The sequence below is a fragment of the Azolla caroliniana genome, unplaced genomic scaffold (genome assembly GCF_043228905.1).
Source record: "Azolla caroliniana isolate FFs.n. ecotype wild unplaced genomic scaffold, voAzoCaro1.0.p SCAF_8, whole genome shotgun sequence".
NCBI classification, from domain to species: domain Eukaryota; kingdom Viridiplantae; phylum Streptophyta; class Polypodiopsida; order Salviniales; family Salviniaceae; genus Azolla; species Azolla caroliniana.
The window spans coordinates 17,565,542-17,585,891 of NW_028230443.1; the positions used below are offsets into that span (position 1 = coordinate 17,565,542).

The 20,350-nt window shown below is 36.0% G+C and overlaps 3 protein-coding genes across 4 annotated transcripts; 1 reads left to right on the top strand and 2 right to left on the bottom strand.

Moving 5' to 3' along the window:
• The first annotated feature begins 210 nt into the window (after positions 1-210).
• LOC147861166 (triacylglycerol lipase 1-like) lies at positions 211-3,619 on the top strand. The gene is made up of 9 exons (XM_087323159.1): positions 211-752; positions 1,252-1,365; positions 1,476-1,616; positions 1,740-1,850; positions 2,052-2,195; positions 2,364-2,404; positions 2,880-2,959; positions 3,049-3,144; positions 3,298-3,619. Exons 1-9 carry the CDS (start codon positions 423-425, stop codon positions 3,606-3,608), a joined length of 1,368 nt encoding a protein of 455 aa, XP_087179285.1. The 5' UTR covers positions 211-422; the 3' UTR covers positions 3,609-3,619.
• Positions 3,620-4,157: 538 nt separating this feature from the next.
• On the bottom strand, positions 4,158-8,360 carry LOC147861167 (triacylglycerol lipase 1-like). The gene is made up of 9 exons (XM_087323846.1): positions 8,152-8,360; positions 7,220-7,330; positions 6,842-6,982; positions 6,564-6,674; positions 5,929-6,072; positions 5,622-5,662; positions 5,286-5,365; positions 5,075-5,170; positions 4,158-4,745 (listed from the first exon to the last, which is right to left on the bottom strand). Exons 1-9 carry the CDS (start codon positions 8,299-8,301, stop codon positions 4,420-4,422), a joined length of 1,200 nt encoding a protein of 399 aa, XP_087179972.1. The 5' UTR covers positions 8,302-8,360; the 3' UTR covers positions 4,158-4,419.
• Positions 8,361-11,976: 3,616 nt separating this feature from the next.
• Positions 11,977-19,208, bottom strand: LOC147861168 (B-type cell cycle switch protein ccs52A-like). Of its 2 annotated transcripts, none has more exons than XM_087323489.1 (10): positions 18,415-19,208; positions 16,387-16,509; positions 16,194-16,298; positions 15,858-16,037; positions 15,706-15,768; positions 15,294-15,488; positions 14,764-14,865; positions 14,265-14,327; positions 14,085-14,153; positions 11,977-12,457 (listed from the first exon to the last, which is right to left on the bottom strand). In XM_087323489.1, exons 1-10 carry the CDS (start codon positions 19,099-19,101, stop codon positions 12,401-12,403), a joined length of 1,644 nt encoding a protein of 547 aa, XP_087179615.1. In that variant the 5' UTR covers positions 19,102-19,208; the 3' UTR covers positions 11,977-12,400. The 2 variants fall into 2 exon arrangements, with proteins under 2 accessions (XP_087179615.1, XP_087179616.1); XM_087323490.1 differs by having other exon boundaries at positions 11,977-12,454; positions 18,415-19,207.
• Positions 19,209-20,350: the final 1,142 nt, after the last annotated feature.

The following is a 20,350-nucleotide window of genomic DNA, read 5'->3' on the forward strand; positions in this document are numbered from 1 at the left end:
TATAATGTATAGATGTGGATATGTATATGTAGTAAAATCTATGTTTTATAATGTATAATGTATAGATGTGGATATGTATATGTATGTATAATCTATCTTTTATAATGTATAATGTATAATGTATAGATGTGGATATGTATATGTATGTATAATGTATCTGAATCTGTATCTGTATCTGTGTGTATCTGGTATGTGGGCGAATACATATGTAGATGAGAAACAATGGGTAAAAAGCATTCATGAATTCATGGATTCTTCTGCTCCATGAAAAAGCTTGGAGTGGAAAAAGGAAAAGGCATGTTGGTGTAACCATGGTGGATGCAGGGTTTGGTGGTGGTGGTAGATACTCAGAGGAACAGAGATGGTGATGGTGATAGTGATAGTTATGAGCTAGCAGTGATTGTGACAGTGAAATTAATGAGATGGTGATAGTTCTGAGTTACTACCACTGTCTCTTTCTCTGCTGCTCTTTTCTGATTGCTCGCTCTATAAGTAAGCTCCCCTGTCTCCTGTTCACAAACATCAGAAGACAGAGAGAAACTCAGATTGATCGGTATATATCTTTTAAACGTCTACTAGAGAGAGAGAAAGAGATGGCCCTCCAACTCTCCATCTTCTTTTCTATGCTTTTGTTGACTATAAGTTTTCAACATTGTTATGTCTATGGAGCTGGAGATGGAGATGAAGCTTCTTCTTCTTTGCTCTGCTCTTCCATTGCTCGTCCACTGGGTTACCCTTGCATCGATTACACGGTATAAACTCTCTCTCTCTCTCTCTCTCTCTCCATGTGAATCACTGACTACCCTCCATGTACTAAATGAAGACCACAATCTACAGAAAACACATTTGAAATGACTTTGAAAAATGATGTAAAGCTATTTTTGCAATAGAGTGAAAACATGATGGAAATTTCTGAGGCAAGCCAGGAAATCTAAGGCTTCGCTTCATCAATGTTTAGGAATAAGAGAAGTGAAGTGGAGAATAGGATGTGTTTGCTTCCCTTCTTGAACAAATTACCTTGTCAAGGATGGTATTGTTTATCTATCCTTAATGCAGTGGGACCAATTGTTATTGCTTGGAAGGATTTCATCTGAACTTGTTATATTAACTTTGCACACTTCTGTTTGTGGATGATTTTGAAACGTAAAGATCAGAAATGAAAGCTATGTTGATGTTAGCTCAGCTCATTCTCTTTCCATGTGAATCCTTTCAATGTCAGTGATTCATGGTATTGCATCTGTGTGCATGCAGACTGTTACAAATGATGGCTTCATTCTTGGAGTTCAAAGAATCCCATATGGTCGAGAAAATAGAGATATGAATATCGTGAGGCCACCAGTGTTTCTGCAACATGGTTTGTTCATGGTTAGTAAAGTTGTTTCATCTTGTCGGTATGCAGTAGGACCAAAGGATGTCCGTAGGCTTACGTGACAGACACTAATCAATTAAAACTCTTATTGTCCATGTTTTGATAGGGTGGAGAATCATGGTTTTTGAATGAACCAGATCAATCATTAGGCTTCATACTTGCGGATGCAGGTTTTGATGTGTGGGTTGGTAATGTTCGTGGGACACAAAGTAGTCAAGGACACGTGTCTTTACCAACGGATTCGAAGGTCTATCTCTTGCTCCCATCACATATTTGAACGACACTTTGCTTCAAATTATATCGAAATACGAACGCAGACACTCAAATATGCATTCACCAAACCGAATATTCATCGTTTTCTTGGTTGCAGGAAATGTGGGATTGGAGTTTGGATGAGTTGGCAGCTAATGACTTGCCCTCTATGGTGGAATTAGTTTATAGTGTAACCAAAACTCAAATGTTTTATATCGGCCACTCGCAGGTAAAGTTTATTTTCTCATTTGAACGACACAATGAGTATATTAAATGCATAATACACTAGGCATTGATGTGTATACAAAGAATCATGCAGCCTCTTGTCTATGTTGCATGGATTACAGCATGCATAACTTTCTTGTTGCTATTTTAATGTACAAGAATAAAGTGTTAACGACGACATAACAAGTTGGTTGCCCATTTTCAGGGAACTTCAATTGCTTTTGCAGCATTCAGTGAAGGAAGAGTGGTGAATAGGATTGTTGCAGCTGTCTTGTTAAGCCCCATTGCCTATCTTGATAGGGCATCTGCCCCCATTGTGCAGCTAGCAAAGGATTTAAAGATAGATAAAGTGAGTAAGCTGGTCTTGAAATGTATTGTCATGAGAACCAAAATTTGGAACCATCAGTAAAAATTGTCATACTTTTATCATAGTTGCATTACACCATAGAATGCATTCATCCATATATTAGTTACATCTTTTGCTCTCTCTCATTTTTTATGAATATTACAAACGCAGGTTCTTGAACGCCTGGGAATATACGAACTAAATTTAGAACGGTGAGACTTCTTATATTTTGGGTCATGCTTTCTTTTGGTTTTTTAAGTTATATATGAAATAAAACCAATCAATGTAGAGAATACTTTATATATAGCTCTGAGTTTGGCAATTTTTACCCTATGCATTTTGGAATTTGAACAATGTTTTATTATGCACCCCAAATCTAGTTGTTTAGTGTTCACATGTTTGCCCTTATTTTTTCTAATATACTCTAGTTAATATTTTCTCATTAAACCTATAATTTTCAAGTGCCAAATTTGGTCTTAGAAGACGTTAATATATCTTTCTTTCTTCCTTTCTAGCCTAAACCAGTAATCTGTTGTATAAAGAAAGGGCTGTTAATCATAACAATAAATTTCATGGCATTAGCAAAAGCTTTAGATTTATTGAAATGTTTTATGATTGAGTTTGCACAAAAAGCTTTGAAAGAAAAAGATTATTTGAATGGGAAATAACTATGAAGTCTCGGAACAGGAAGCCTGTCATAAAGCTTGTTGATCAGATATGTGCTTCAAAGAAGATGATATGTGCGGACTTGATAAAAACAGCTGGAGGTTAGTAGCAGGGAATGAATGCATTCATAGTCTAGGAAGAATTGCATAGTATCCAAAGCAACTAAAATTAATTTTGCAATATTTTGTAGGAGTCAGTTGTTGTTTAAATAATTCTCGGTTACCGTATTATGTAAACTATGCGCCACAACCATCAAGTGCGAAGAATGTCGAGCAATATCTTCAAAGTAAGGGTGCAACTGTTCTTTTCTTGATATTAGAATGTCCATCTCTTAGAGAAAATCAAGCCTGTGATTCCCAATGTAGGAATGTGAACAGAGGATTTATACATCGAACAAAGTGGACATATAGCTAATCAATGTTTGATTTCTTGTTTGCAGTGATAAGGAAGGGAACATTTAGCAAATTTGACTATGGCTCTTTAGGTAATGAAGAGAAATATGGTACCAGCGTTGCACCTCTATATAATGTTACGAATATTCCAAAAGATTTTTTGATGTTGCTAGCCCATGGGGGAAAAGATACAATATCTGTCCCAATTGATGTTCAGAGGTTGCTCACGAAGCTATCTTGTAGAACACAGCTTGTGTATATTGAACCATACTCTCATTTTGATTTTGTTATCGGCACAAAAGCAAAGATCGATTTATACGACAATTTGATAGCTTTTTTCAATTCAGGAAGGTTATAGCATTATTCCTATCATGCTGCACATACGTTTCCTTGAATCTCCTCATACCCCCAAATTTCAAATACACCAAATACTAACAAAGTGTGGATTTGGAATCATAAGCTCCATAACTGTATGTAGAATATATTTTTATAAGCAATGAAGCAAAAAAAAATCTATATTTAAATCCTTCATGTGAAGACGACAATTTGATAGCTTTTTTCAATTCAGGAAGGTTATAGCATTATTCCTATCATGCTGCACATACGTTTCCTTGAATCTCCTCATACCCCCAAATTTCAAATACACCAAATACTAACAAAGTGTGGATTTGGAATCATAAGCTCCATAACTGTATGTAGAATATATTTTTATAAGCAATGAAGCAAAAAAAAATCTATATTTAAATCCTTCATGTGAAGATTCTTTTGTCACACAATTAAAAATGTAACATAATGCACCATTGTCAAAACTAAAGATTCAAAAGCAATATGATCAATAAACAGTGTATGAGAATACTAAAGTTAGTTAATCTTTGAGGGATTCACAACATTGTGATGATGGGTTAAATAATTTAAAATCATGTACATCAAATTACATAAATAAAAAGCACCAAGCAATAAACCTGGAGATGCCAATCAACCTTGTCAGAGTTCATCCCTTTGATCAAGAGCATAAAATGAGATTTGATGAAATATACACTAGTAATCCCAATAAGAGATTGTCATTGCTTGATACATCAAGCAAACAATATAAAGGCACTACATCCTTCTATTTGTACATTTTTCACATGGTAGAAACACACAAGCATAGGTCAGAAGCTCAACAAATTTCATCTATGGTCTAAAGGATGGGTTTTCGATTTGAAGAACTCAATGACGATGCTATATAGATCAGCATTGGCCTTAGTACTGAGGACAAAGTCAAGATGAGCGTAGTTTTCCAGGTACAAGATTTGTGCATCACAAGGTAATTTTCCAAAGAGCTTAAGTACATCAGTAAAATCTGCCAATGTATCTTTGCCACCAAATGCCATGAACAAAGGAAGCTCTTTTGGTATCCTTGAGATATCGTATGCAGGTGCCAAATTGCTACCATAGTGCACCAAGTTTCCTATCACCCCATAATCAAACTTGCTAAATGTTCCCTTCCTTATCACTGCAAATATGAAAAACAAAAGTTGTATAAACATAGCTAGCATACCACATCAATACACCTGTGGAACTCAACAAGAAATTACACCTGAAAATATCAATACATATATATATCCTTGATAAACAAAATATCAATACATATATATATCCTTGATAAACATTGCACATAAATGAAAAAGCCCTCAAATAATGCCCTTTAATTCTGAAGTAAAAGGTTAGTAAAATAAAACTCCGCACTTTCACAAGAGTTATCTATACAGAAAGAATCACAATGTGCATAGAATGAGGTATGTCTCTTTTCCATGCATAAGGGCATTGGATGATAAATCTTACTCTGAAAATAATGTTCGAGGTTCTTTGTCGAAGATGGATGTGGCTCAAATTTGAGGTAATAAGGAAGCCTTGATTCATTGAAACAGCAATTAGGACCTAGGAACATATCAACATGAGAATTTTGAATAATGAGTCTTATGAGTGATTGGCTTTATGTGTTCATCATGAATTTAATGGTATTTTTACTGAACTCTTTTTTCTTTGCAATCACCTGTAATAGATGATAGTAGATCACCACACATCCCCTCTTTAGAAGCACAAATCCGGTCGACAAGTGTTACCGCAAAGTCACTGACACCCAAAGGTAGCAAAAAGAATTGAAGATGTGCCCAAAACACTATTAAAATTTTATTGGATTCCACACCCTCAATAAGATATGTCTGGAAGAAACATTTCTAATCATATCCATGGCCCCTCTTCCCTCCATTGATACATATGTTTACAAACAGCATGAAGGATCCCAGAAACATAAAATTGAAGATAAACATTTTCTCCAAATACAAATTGTAACTTATTTTTCTTAGGGGAGGATTAGCATTTGCCTCACCTTCGTAAATTCAGCTGATGAACCCCCACACTTTTGACAAACTGCCCATATGAATACAAATAAAAATCATGAGATCTAAAGATCTATCTAGCAATATAGTTACATTAAATTTGTTAAAAAAATAAAGTGTGGATCCCTATAGACGTTTATAACTTTTCACTACTTCACCTACTTTCACACAACACAATGCCTTCATCTCCCCAAAATGATATGAGCAACTTCTTGTTGTGAATTGATGCATCAAGAAATTGTGGGTTGATAAGAAAATGGTGAAATGAGATGCAATATATATAAAGTTAGGGCATACCTTCTCAATTTGCAAGTTAACAGCAGTACGAATAAATTGAGAAGACATATTGGAAAGATAGGTTATAGGGCTCAGTAAAGCGGCGGCTGAGATCATTTTCACCACCCTTTCTTCAGTTAAAGATGCAAGTGCAATTAAAGTTCCCTGGAAATAGAAACCTAGATAAGAATTAACTAAAAGGTTTGAATTGAGAATGTAACAAGTAAATTTCTGTAACATAAATGCAAATTAGTTTGACATTACTGAGGATGAGACAACATCCGATTCAAAGAGTATTGAGAAGTTTTAAGTCCCTTAAAATATGGTGCATTCCTGGGAAAGTAGCATCATTGCAATAAAGTATAGAGGCCAATAAAAATTAATATCATTTTCATGGGCGTATACATAACTATGTGATTTAAGGCTGATGGGTAAGCTAATGTCAAATTTCCCAGGACCCATGTAATGTCAATATCCTGTAATGGATGATAATGTGAATCTTTTGGGGAAAATATAATGTGAAATCTCCTAAAACCAATATAGCATAATCAAACCTAGTATACCAATAAGAACCTAATGGGGGAAAGAAAAATGAACTTAAGAATGGGAAGTAGCTTAAATTAGAGAAAGTAACGAGAATGTAAATATAAATTTACCTGAGAATGGCCAACATAATATATCTGAGATTGTGTAACGTTATAAACTAGCTCAAGCATTGCTGGAAGATCATGTCCTGCAAGCTCATCCCAACTCCAATTCCAAAATTCCTGGGGGATAAAAAATTATGATATCTTAAATAAGAGATTACTCAAGCAAAACATCTGAATGGTAAAATAGACAGAAATGAGGAACCCTTTTTCAATAGTTGGAATACATTTTATGATAAAATAGGATGGATGTGCATCACAAAAAGGCACATAAGAATGAACAAGACCTTTGAATGCTTGGACATTGACATGTGGCCATGACTCCACCTTGTACCACGAACATTACCAACCCATACATCAAAACCTGCATCAGCAAGTAGAAATCCCAAAGATTGTTCTGCTGTGTTCTCAAACCATGTGTCACCAGCCTATTAAGATATATATCAACAGAAACACATTCTTTAGTAACAGATTTGGAGTGCTTCAGTATGCATAAACTGTGTAATAAGTACACACAAACCATGATATAAGTAAGTATGCAGAAATCACATGGTAAATATGTGTAAACCATGCACTGAGCATGCATCCATCATGCATTAAGCATGTATACACCCTCTAATAAGTATGCATAATCATGGTAATGCTTTGAGCCCTTATCTTCTAACCTGGAACAAACCATGTTGTAAAAACACAGGTGGTCGTGGTAAAACCATGTTTCCATCACTCCCGTATGGGATCCTCTGTACCCCAAGCACATACCCATCATCTGTAGTGGTCTGGAAGTATACAATTAAAAACATATTGAGTTAAAACCATACACAAAATCACTAAAGATTTACATATATTCACAATATTTACTGTGTTGAAACACAAATGCTCCATATACATATTCATTTATGGAAAAACGTGAAGAATACCAATTTTGGCTCTTTCTCAGAGGAAAATACCGAATTTTAAGTTATGTTTGCAAAAAAATGATCTTCCTGTTGTCTAATGGAGAGACTTAACTCCTAATTTCTTATTTACTTTTAGGGCTTTATACCTTAACCAAAATTCTCAAACCATTTATATTTAAGTATAAAAGTCTATGGAATTCTCCCTCACTTGCTCTTGGTACTCAATACTAACGATAACGATATAGTCATTTGGGTCTATTTAGTGCTCATATTCATGATGCCATATTATATGATAGATCGTGGTGCTTTTTTTACATGATGTGCCCGTATTCTTCTTCTTCTTCGACACTTCATTTTACTAAACACATCAAAATATGTACAGAATTGTCTTCTTATTTATCAAAAGTAACTAAAGAAAGGGTATCAGTTGTATTCCATTAGAGAGAAGAAAAAATGAGAATATCATTGATGTATTCATCCATTCATTGTGCACAATATATATACGTGTATGATAGAGCCATGCATCAGAGCGCTATTTAATGAGACAAAGAAAGAAATTCAGGCGTTACAGATGCATAATGCAAAAAAGAAGATGAAAGATGAAGAAGAAGAAGAAGAAGATGATGATGATGATGATGATGAATGGATGGATGTATGGAAAAAGAACAAGAAAAAGAAGAAAATGGGGAGACTGATCTTACTCTGTATTCGATGCAGGGGTAACCTAATGGATGGATAAGTGCGGAGCAGAGGCTATCATCGACATCTTCATTAGCAGAAGATGAAGAAGAAAAAGAAGAAGAAGCTCCATGGAAGAGGGAGAAGAAGAGGAGGAACAGAGTAAATCGCATGGTATCTCTATTACCTCTCTGTGTGCTTGTGACTGGTTTTTTTTTCTCAGAAGAAATCAAACCATATATTTATAACCTCCTATTTCCTTGTTATTACAATTGTAGCCCCCCCCCTCTATTATTCTCTCCATGAATATAAATAAAACAAGCCAAAATACTTTCCCTTTGTTCTCTTTTCATGTACTTTTCATTCATGATTGCTGTAAAGAAAGCCAAAAAGCCTTGCAGAATGCAATACAGGAAATATAAGCAAAAAGCAAAAAAACAATCAATCCGGATTGTTTATGTATGTGCCTCTCGTTGCCCATAACATAGCAACGTGACACAACCTGAAGTCTCTAAGTACATATGAGTTACTCCTGAACATTTGTAATGCCAAGCTTGACCTGACCTGGATTGACTTGACTTGACATGACCTAGCTTGACTTGACTTGACATGACCTTACTTGATGTACCTAACTAGACTCGATGTAACCTTCCTTTCGTGACTCCTTACATAAATCACTAGCACACTATTGGTGCAGTTTGTTGTTTGAATAGGCCTGTGTTTGGAGACTTTACCATTAGTTGTTGTAACAAGCGAGCAATTCTCGAACAGAACAAGTGTATGGGAATGTAGTCGTGCTTTCAGGCAATTGTTGCATTAAATAGGCTAGCAAGGGCAACGTATAGTTTCAAGAGGCGTGAGTTCAAATATGTTGGTGTCGTCGTCATTTTTGTAATGCTTAAATATTGGTGTTGTCATTCATAAAGGCCCTAAAGTCTAGGATCAAGAAGCCTTGATTTTCTTAAATAGTTACAGCTTGGTTTTGTTATTCTTGGGTTGTCAAACACTTACTAAACCCTTGACTTTAACCAGTTAGTTCAAACCCTTTAATATAGACAAGATCACCTTGTGCCTCGTAGATAATGGCTTATTAGTGAGCACTTGGTTTGTTTAAAGATGTGAAGAAGGAATTTCATGTCTAGTTTTAAGAGTGTCACTAATACCCATAGTAAAAAAGTAAAGAATTTCATATACATAGGTGTAGGTAATAAATGATTTCTCTTGTGAATTAGTTTGAGAATTGAGGCATCGAAATCGCTTTAAATGCATCATGTTTGCTCTAGATGTACGTTGTTCGGTGGGCATATGAAAAAGGTACATGGGTTCCTCGTTCATGTCTTCAATGCTCTTCCTTCGGAAATTATGATTGAGATGGTCCTAGCTTTCGTACAATTGGGCATTAGAATGTTTTTTATTTTTCTTTACGCAACGTTTAAGGTTTGAAAGAATTAGTTTTACTACGACTAGATCATCACTTTATACATTTTATCCATAATGCTTTTTCACATGGTGCTTTAACGAGAGATGTTGGGGTAAATACTATACCCTCTTTGATATTGTTCACCCATATTCCATGATGTGTAAGTTGTGCGCCTTGTTACAGCAACCCTTCTGGATACCCATGGCCCCCCAACTTGTGCAAAACGTCATAAAACTGAAAGATGCCAAGCTATAAATATAGTTGGCCAAGTTGCAAGAAAGAATTGACGCAAATCCAAGTGGAGAGCATGAGAAGCCAAAGTATTAATTCACTAGCTATTGTTGCACTCAACATACATGAAGCTAGGGCATTAATTCACAAGCTAGTATACATCATTCAATGCACAAAATGGTATAGAAGAAACAACCTAAGATTATGTATATATTCATGAAACAATGGGACAGTACATTTTCGTGCCTCAAGTTTACTTTTTTGAGACATCTTCAAAACGCAAATGAACAACAAATTTATCTTACCTTGAGATTATTTTTTTGAGACATCATCCAAAATATAAATGGATGGCAGGAACTGCCACTATGTAGTAGTGACAAGAACATACCCATACGCCCATGAAAACATTGACAAACCCCAAGTATTCTCTTAGTTAGTAATGACAACGTTGACTTTATTTAGTGTTCCTTATAATAAGGTAAGTTCATCCAATAGGGAAAACATACATACATATATTTACTTGTTTATAAATTTATAAGCATATATACACATGCATATGCATTTGGTACATGTGTGTATGTGTTAAACAAATATCTACATACACATACATGTTGTGGGTAACGTATTTGCTTTTGGAAACTTGCTACATCATAAAGGAGGTATTGGGATGCGTGAGAGGCTACCTTGGTGTTCACATTGGTAAACGACTGAGGCAGGTTCCATAGTGCTTGTACCCCTTTGGAAGTACCAGTCACTGTCACCTACCTCATAGCATGCACCTTGGGCCCTCTAATGAGCATTCCCTCTAATGAGTTGGCAAATGCATAATCTTAATGATTAATATGAAAAAGTAATATTTGTCGACTTGGGGGACTTTGGACACGACAAAAATCGCGGTCAAGGTTGAAAAGCCAAGTGCTAGGTGGTCAAACTACTCTCCATAACGAGACATATACCCCCCTTGATCCAAACTAAAAAAAATGACACATACTTGCCATGCACTTCGATTTCCAAAGTAAGGGCATTCAATTCAAGTTTCAAGACATTGTGGTTTGAAAAAAGGACATCATATCATTTAACAAAGATTTGCATGCTTCATGTTGTGAACCGTGCTTGGATACTCTATATCTAGTTTATGGTATTTACGAAACAAGATGAACAGATTATGATAAGCCACATTCGATAACGCTACTACTCCAACATAGTTATTGTGAGGAAACATGATATGGCATGGGTTTCCATTACTATACATTATGCGTATATCATTCAGTACTCAACAACACATTGGGATCACTATCCTTGTAAAGTTGTCAATTAGCATGTGCAACTATGGACACATTTAAGTTGTGAAAATGGATAGGACAAACAACAATAGAGCAACTAAAACCAAATTAGGCAAAGTAAACCAAATTATGATCTGAATGTACCGAGTGCCATATGATCCATAAACTAAATTCAGTAAAATGATGATAAGATGCCATTGCTAATCATTTTAGAGGAAATGCAATACACTACTCGCATATGTGAAAGAAATTCAACAATGCAAGTGGCATTAGTTAACTTCGAACAAATATCAAGAGCAATGACATACATGATGGCATGACAACATATATTGGCTCATGCACCCGATTCTTCAATTGTCCATCCCTACAAAATGCAACAAGGATAATAAGGTTGGGACTTCATCTTTACATTCGTATTACTGTTGGGCCCAACTCAAGAATGGGAAACTAATGTGATTATTCATCATTATCATTCATGTTGTCAACGAGACAATGACATTCCAATGCAGTAAACCATTCTATTGTCAATTACGCAAGTTAATCCAAGAACACCAAAGATAATGCCGAAGATATAATGACCATGTCTTGATGACCAACTTAAACGTACCATAGCAGAATAATTTAAGCCTTTTTGACACTCAAAATCCAGAAATTTTAATACACATCATCAAAATCCAAATCACACTACACATCAATACCATTACATGACCAGCTAACTGGTCCTGAAAGAGATTAAATGACATTGGAAATCAAGCCTTCCTGAAAATCGAGATTGGTAGTCTCTATATAATCAACAAATTTGAGTATGAAAAATAATGGCCGAAACATTGATGTAAGTTCCAGAAATGTAATGATATGGCGAAATTTCAAACTCTTCTCTCGAGTAGATTGTATAAATAAAAAACTTATTACAATAAAAGAAAATCCTAACAATTTTTTTATTTAATGGAATGAGAACCCATAAAGATAAATGTCTTCTTATAAGAATGTTTAACCTTCCCCAAAGGCAAAAGAAACATCCCAGTAGATCATTCGATACTCAAGTAAGGATCCATCAAGAGAAAGATGCAACAAAATTATTTCTCTCCATAGATGCCGATAAACAATTCTCTTAATGAAAGGCCTAATATGTATAGAAATAAGTACATTCTCTGGGGACTTTGGATCGTGTAGTTCCTATCACAAAAGATAAACTAGATACAAAGAAGTTGTTTGTCCGTCTAAAGAGACTTGCACTATAAAGATCTATCCAAACTCCCCAGAAGGAAAAGGCTGAAGAATTAGTTACAAATTACATTATGAACTAAATCTAGCTATTGATTTGATAATTACAAAGATTTATCGAATATGTGTCCGCCCCAGAGACCAGACTCCATTCTCACGTGAATCATTCTGCTGAGGACAATAAATTGCAACAAGATAAATAAACAAATCACCCGATGTTCTGGTGACAAGAAAACAAGATGACATTTACCTTACACACACATGTTAATAGACAGGACAACATAAGAGGAATAAATGTGTTATGTGCATGCATATACGGTAAGTACATGTATAAGAATACGTGTATGTGTGTGCATATATCTATATACACACATATATGCAATGCTTCGCTGGCGTAGGAGAATAATCCAATATCTGACAGTGTAATATAAAGGGAAATGGTGATAGATCACCCCTATGCTATTGAACACAAGATAAGGATCATCGGATATGCCGACAGTAAATGGTATATTGATCCAATGATAGAGGAAATAAGACCACATTGGAAGTTGGGGGTGTTAGCTAAAAACCGCTATTCAGATTAGATTGGGACCCAATTGATTATCAATGGACAGATCCTTACACAGGTAACAAGTTCAATTTCTTCCAATATTCTGTACAGTTAGGACGGCGTACTTTCAGATACATGTGATGTGTTGCCAGCTGCATATCAATATTGGAATCAACAAGGTATTACTCCCCAATTTCTTGCAAAATTCTGGGATATCTTATGGGCAAGAAAACAGCCACACAAAATATTGCATGTACAATGGTTAGTTGTACACTGGGCATTGCCGGTTGGCACATGGTTGCATAGGATGGGAGTATCTTCTGGTTGTACTCGATGTCATTTACAAACGGAAACTCAAAAACATTGTTTATGGGAATGCATTGAGTCTCAACTGATACGGCAATGTCTCCTTAGAATTTTTGCTAATTAGTTTTCACTTGGGGCATGGTGGTTTGGACATCACTTGTCCGTGATGCATTCCATTATGACACCAAATCTATGGACCATGGGTTCTACACTAAAGATGGAAGTGTTCATACATTACCACTGCTGTCATTACAGTTTTCAGGAGTACGGAAGGAAGTTCAGTTAGTACGGGAGATACTGAGTAGTACCATTGTATATCACATCTGGAAGACTCGGTGCTTTCTCGTTTTCCATCAACTTAAAACACCACCAGCTAAAGTGGTTTCAAATATTTGGTTAGACATAGTTCATACTTTGAAGGGTCAATGGGATGGTATAGCTGGACATTCTGAGGCTAAAATTGCTCGACGGCATGAGTTTCTTATTAGCTGGACAGCTACTCCATTCATGACTTCCAATTACGGCACACCTTATTGGCATTTTCAGCCTCCAAAATGGTTGTTTTCCCCACCGATCACATAGAGATTTAAAATATTGTAAAACGTTTTATGCTAATGTCAAGATATCTTCTTTAAAAAATATATATATAAAGGGAAACTTCTGCAGTAGCAAAATTTGATCTCTACAGTGGGGTATTCTGGTTAAGTTTTCAACACCTAAGGGATTCCAATGAACACCCAAAACAAGGCATCCGAGAAAGATAGTGACAAGAGAGAAATCAGTAATCAATCCTCTGATCTTGTTTTCATGAGATTCAAGGACAACACTTTTTGAACCAATATAACAATATATGATTTTTAAGAAAGATCAAACAGATCTTTTTAATTTCTGAGAAGCAATACCATTATATTTATATGCATCACATATGCAAATAAATTTTACCTGTGATTTTGGTGAAGGAAAAACGGTCCAAAACCTAAGGGTTTCATCACCAGCACCAGTCACAATTGTCTGTATAGAAAGAGGTAAAGAAAAATGCACAAGAGAATCAACAACAAGCTTGTTGGCAGTAGATATGGTTGAGCTAGGAGAAATGGAGAATGTGAGACATGAACCCATCACCTGACCATCTGGTGATATTGCAAGATATAGTACTCTAAATGTATGCCCAGTTAAGGTTGCAAGCTGCACAATTCATAAAGGTGACAAAAAGTTACAAAGAGCTTCTCATCAGTGCTCAGAAAAAATCGCCTTGAGAAATAGAAACACAGATTAGAATCGTTGAGCTTGACAAATCGAATATTTATAAAAAGTGCAAATGTCTATTTACAGATTTTCTACTAGATTTCTTATAAACTTTTTGAGATTGTGGTCAAAATAATTAGTTACCCATTGGAAATGTATTTCGAAAGGAAAGAAATCCATGATTTTCTACGAGGATTCTTATACGTTTGCGAGCTCTTATAAATACTCCTATTGTTTCATACATGAGAAAAAAAAACTATATCTTTGTGGATCAATGATGCAAAGTTTAACTTTCCAAACATCCCAAGTTATCACTAAGAAGCCATGAAATTGACATGAATTTGGAGTTCTTTTTCCCAGTTTTTTGATGGCTTACCTTGGACATAGTTGGGTAGCGCCAAACGATAATTTGATTTTGCGAGTAACCATGGGTGCTCACAAGCTCATTGACATTTTTGGACCACACAAGATTACAGACCTGAAATAGACCCTCAAACGTAAGTATCTCTCAAAAATCAAATTAGACTCAGCATTACAATTTAGCAAAGCCTAATCCACAATCTTAGATAACACCAGACCTTAAATGTGAAACCAGTGGAAATGTTTCACACTATTCAAATGTGATACAGATTCTTATATAAAACTTTCACAATAATACACATTTCTTCTACAGATATGTTTTTGAAAAGCATTTAGGCTCATTTCAATCAGTTTAACAGCACATAATATAAACTATAATCATGTTTAAATGTGACTAGGACCTAAATAACTTCAAAGCCCAAAATGCTCCAAAATAGGTTTCTGTGGTCCTATATCCCAATCAATTTAGCAGTAAAAAGAAAAAACTGTAGTTTTCCATCAATATGCAAGGGAATACATCATGTTTTAAAGAAAAACTATATATACCTGGCTTCCTGTGTCAACACAGTTCAAGTTTGAATTGGTTGCAGTGTTCCAAAATCTTATGCATCTGTCAGCAGTACCACCACCAGATGCTAGAAGTCCATGCTGATGAGGAGACCATGCAATTGCTTTCACAGCAGCTGTATGTTCAGTGAATTTCAGCATGGGTTGTGTCCCTTGTTGACCCCAAACAAAGAGCTGAAAACAACTATTTTGTCAGTTGAAAAACTTGATCAAACTATGCATGACATAAGCAACAAAAATATTAAGTCAATAACTCATTGAAGGTACTGATTGCATGATATAATCTATAAGAATATAGCTTTTGGATTCACTATCTAATGTAAGTCACTCAAAACAATCTGTTGACATAAGCAAAGTTCTTTGGTAAGATCAATCAAAATTGAGCACCAACCTGATTATCATTTCCTCCTGATGCTAGCTCCCGATCATCATATGACCATTTCAATCCACAAACCTAATGTGTTAAAACAAATTTTTGACTTAGGATTTGAAGAAGAAATTCATTAAGTAATCATAAATATGTCAAATCTTATTTTTACCCACTTCAGACTTGTGTCCAATTAATTTTCCGACAAAATCATCCCGTACACGAATGTCACGTTGCAAAATACTCCGATCCCGACTGCCTGAAGACAAAATGTTTGAACTCCATGCTAATGTACCAACCCTAGTGCGATGCCCTTCCATAATCCTTATTCTTTTACATCGCGCAGCATCCCAGATCTACAAATATAAATGGGTGAAGTTGCATTAAGCTAACAATGGCTATGGCAATGTATACATGGTCAATAAGAAAAATACTATATCACAAGAGCAGTAAATAAAGACTAGTTTGCAGACATAAAAAATAGATTGAATAGATAGTGAACTACAGCATACCTGCACCTCGCCAAGATTTGTGCCGACTGCTAAGTATGTGCCTCTCTGGGTCCATCCAACTGAACAAACAGAGTCGCTTGGACCTAGGTCACACAGCCTTGTTACCTAAACAGAAACCAATAATGAAATATGACTTTTGGCAGTTCAAACCAGCAACACGCTCATTAGACTTCATTAGAGAATTCAAAAGAACCTTGCTAGTACATGCACTCCATAGATAGACACACGTTCCTAGGCCAACTGACAGCACATTATGTGATGACCAATCCACTAAATTGAGGTAGAAATCATCCTGCAAGGCAGGTGCATCAAGTACCTATAAGAAGAAAAACACCATGTGAATAACTGTGAAATATCATCCCGTATATGGAAGAGCACTTGCAAACATTGAACACAATTCTTGTATGTAAAGAAATCGCACATAAAGGATAATGAATTGGTTTTAGATTGAACAGAGATAGTTCATTAGAAGAGAAACCTATTGCAAACGCTGAATGCATGCTTATATGTTAAGATATTTTGTGTTAAATAATAGGAGGTAAGGACTTTAGAATTGTTTTCGAAACAAATTATGAACCCAAAGAGCAGGGAGTTCTTTCCAGCATTGAATGCATGCTTATATTTAAGAAATGGCATATATAGGAACTACATAACCATTTTTACATCATAAAAATATACTTGTAGTTGAGAGCCCATTTAACATTGAGGAGCATGCCTGTATGTCAGAAGAAAAAGAACAAAATATAGGTGAATGGAATTTAGGGCTTGAATTTAAATCACTTGGGTAGTTCAGTAGAACATGGAATGCCTGATATATGTTATAATATAGCATATACAAGAACTTAACTTAGGTATTGGCTTTGAATCAAATGAGAGAGAATTTAAATACTGATCGTGTGTTATGAAATATCATTTACGGAATCAAGTATTGGTTTTAAGCATTAAATGCATTCTTATGTGCTGAGAAAATAGCATAGAACAACTTCAGAATTTGCCATCAAGCATGCATAATTCTGCAGTATGAGAGCCTGAATCTCCTCTTGCATTAGAGCCTGAATGTAAGAGTTATTGTACTCATTCTAATATTCACAAAGCTCCCAATTGGGACCAACAAGAGAAATCACTGTGTGCTTTTAGGTTCACATAATAGAAGCAGGGAGTGAGCCAAACTATTAGCTGGAGTAGAGCCCAAAGTTACAGCTTCCAGCTAAGAACCAGCTAATCCATGCGTATACTGTGAGGTGACAAAGGTTGTGTGCATGAATATGCAGAGAGAAACAGCATTTCCTCCCCACATTCTGCATCTTTTCAAATTAAGCGTTCATTCAAAATATTTGCATATGGAAATGCAAAGAGATGCAGCACCTTCATTCCCATTACATTGTGCATGTCTTCCATGACAGGCATTAATTCAAAAGATTCCATTCATAGAAATTTTACACACATCCCTTCAAGATACGCATTGCGAGGATTCCTACATAGAATCACATAAAGCAAAGGTACATCTCTAAAGCAGATTGTGCAATGAAAAGATACATAAGAATCAATTCAAAAGACTCTTATATAAGAGACGAAGAATCAATTCAAAAGACTCCTATATAAGAGACGAATTATGCAATGAAAAGAAACATAGGAATAAATCCAAAAGATTCAAATATAGGAGATGCAAGAGAGGAAAGTCCCACGTCGTGCATGCCTCTTAGAGATAAGAAATTCATTTTGTTCAAAAGTTTGCTATCAAGCAAAAGAACCTTCCCACATTGTGGGAAATTCTCCAATATAGACAATTCACTCAAAAGATGTCTATACAGAAATGTACATAGAGGAAAAAACTGCCAAGCACCTTCCTTCCCACATTGTGCATTGCTTCTGGAATATCATCCATTCAAATTAATTTTTCATATAGAAAAGCTTAGAGCAAGAAAAGGAAAGATATATAACCTCTTTTAAGAGGTTGAAATGGCCTATAAGACAGAAGTCTTTTAAGAGGCTGAAATGTCTTATTATGAGACTGAACAAGAGATTACATCTTATTATGTTATCCTATCTTCAAGAAGGTCAACCCAAATTAAATATAGCTAAATTAGAGAGAGAGAGAGAGAGAGAGAGAGAGAGAGAGAGAGAAAGAAACTTCCTTCTTATACTATGCAATTAGCTTAAGCATACTTCGATGTACAAATTCACAGCTAGAAGGCAGAAAAAGAGAGAATAAGGTATCTACCTTGTATGGAGATCGTGGAATCTTCCTTGGAGCTTTCCGTGGGCTCGAGACGCTTCCAGATAGTGCACCATCCAACCCAACTGGAGAGAGAGAATAAGGAGACTCAGGCTTCGAATTCGACCCACTCTTGAACCTAAATATGTTTTTGCTAGTAGGACTCAAAGGTGAGTAGAATTTAGTGTCTTTCGAAGAAGAATTCAATTTCTCGGGTGTGGATGGGGACAAAGGACCAGCCATTTCTTCGCCGAAAAGCTCTGTTCTGAGAAGCATGGAATAGGCTGCAGCGCCATCATCACGGCCATCAGATGAGAGACCACAGAAGGTCGTTCCTGAAGAAGAAGCGGGTGACTTGTCCAATAAGGAGAACGTGCTAAGGTTCGAACCTGATCGGCTTGGGATGAATCGATCACTATATGAGGTTCTAGATGGAGATGGCGTGTGGAAACTAGGGTTGGGATTAGGGTTAGGTTTTGGTGAGTTGGGATTAGGGTGTGGATTTAGGTTAGAACTAGGGTTTTGGTTTAGGTTAGAATAATCAGGGATTGGGTTTAGGTTAGGGTTAGGGTTAGGGTTAGGATTCGGGTTAAGGTTTAAATTAGGAATTGGATGCAGCGAGAGTGCGCCTGGTTGTGTGAAATTGGGATTGGGGGCATTTGCAAAATTGGCATCCGTGCCCTGTTCTTCCATGGATTGATTGCAGGTGCAGGAAACATGAGAATGGCAATGGAATTGAAAGGTAAGCTAACAGGAAAGCGTCATGTTGGCGATTTGGGGGGGAAGGGGGGGTGATGATGAATCAACACGTGAAGGATCGATCGGTGGTGGCGAATGGCGATGATGAAAGAAAGATGCAGAAATGCAGAGAGAGAGAGAGAGAGAGAGAGAGATCTGCAAGAAGAAGGGGAGACCCTCGACCTTTCGCCTCTGAATCCGGACTTTCCTTCTTCTTCTTCTCTTTCTCTTCTCTCCAGCCCAATTCATCACATTTATTCTATGTACAATACATATATACTGTTATACATATGCATACATACATACATACAATAATGTACATTATGTAATGTATGTATGTATTGTATGATTATATGATTATATGATTGTATGTATGTACATATTGTATGTATTGTATGATTGTATGTATGTATGTATGTATGTATGTATGTATGTATGCATGTATGTATGTATGTATGTATGTATTGTACGATTGTATGTATGCATGCATTCTATGATTGTATGTTATGTATGTATTGTATGATTATATGATTGTATGTATGTATTGTATGATTATATGATTGTATGTATGTGTTGTATGATTGTATGTATGTGAACTTCCTTGCTTGTCATCAAGGTGTCATCATCTGACATCAATGTCGAGGTTGGCGTCCCGAGAGTGTCAAATTTAGGGTTTCCTTCATCAAAGTGTCGATGTATGGGTTGCCATCACCGAGGTGTGTGTCTGTGTAAGCTTCCATCTCCATCTCCTTGTATTTGTCCATTTATGACCATGCATGTGTTTGTGTCCGCATTCGTGTTCATTATGCTCGTGCTAACCTCCGTCATGAGAGCGCATTGATCGAGTTGGCTCGTCTCTCTCAAACCATCCATCTTGAATTAGGGTGACCATATGCATGTGTGTTTTCGAGTGGTTGCAATCCGTATGATATGACCTCTCATCTTAAAATGCTTCGTCATTTAATGCTTGTTGGACATGCAACATAAGGAGGAACTTAGCCTCTCCCCTTCGATGAAGTTGTGTTGATGTCCATTGTGAGTGTGCATTGGCCAAGTTGGCTTAGCTTTGGAACCACTAATCTCAAGATAGTGGTAGACCTACATGTTTTGAAGTCACTAAAATGAATTCAATGAAGTGTTCTTTGATCCCGACTTAATGTTCAATGTGCATACAATGTTTAAAGGAACTCAATTATGTTAATTA

Coding starts and splice junctions, on each gene's coding strand:
- LOC147861166 (XM_087323159.1), top strand. CDS start 423: ATGGTGATAGTTCTGAGTTACTACCACTGTCTCTTTCTCTGCTGCTCT. Junction 1,366..1,475: donor TGCAACATGGTTTGTTCATG/GTTAGTAAAGTT, acceptor ATGTTTTGATAG/GGTGGAGAATCATGGTTTTT. Junction 1,851..2,051: donor TTTATATCGGCCACTCGCAG/GTAAAGTTTATT, acceptor GCCCATTTTCAG/GGAACTTCAATTGCTTTTGC.
- LOC147861167 (XM_087323846.1), bottom strand. CDS start 8,301: ATGCGATTTACTCTGTTCCTCCTCTTCTTCTCCCTCTTCCATGGAGCT. Junction 7,331..8,151: donor ACCCCTGCATCGAATACAGA/GTAAGATCAGTC, acceptor GTATACTTCCAG/ACCACTACAGATGATGGGTA. Junction 6,073..6,563: donor ATTATGTTGGCCATTCTCAG/GTAAATTTATAT, acceptor TTCTATTTCCAG/GGAACTTTAATTGCACTTGC.
- LOC147861168 (XM_087323489.1), bottom strand. CDS start 19,101: ATGGAAGAACAGGGCACGGATGCCAATTTTGCAAATGCCCCCAATCCC. Junction 16,299..16,386: donor GGAGTGCATGTACTAGCAAG/GTTCTTTTGAAT, acceptor GTTTCTGTTTAG/GTAACAAGGCTGTGTGACCT. Junction 14,328..14,763: donor GCTACCCAACTATGTCCAAG/GTAAGCCATCAA, acceptor TGAATTGTGCAG/CTTGCAACCTTAACTGGGCA.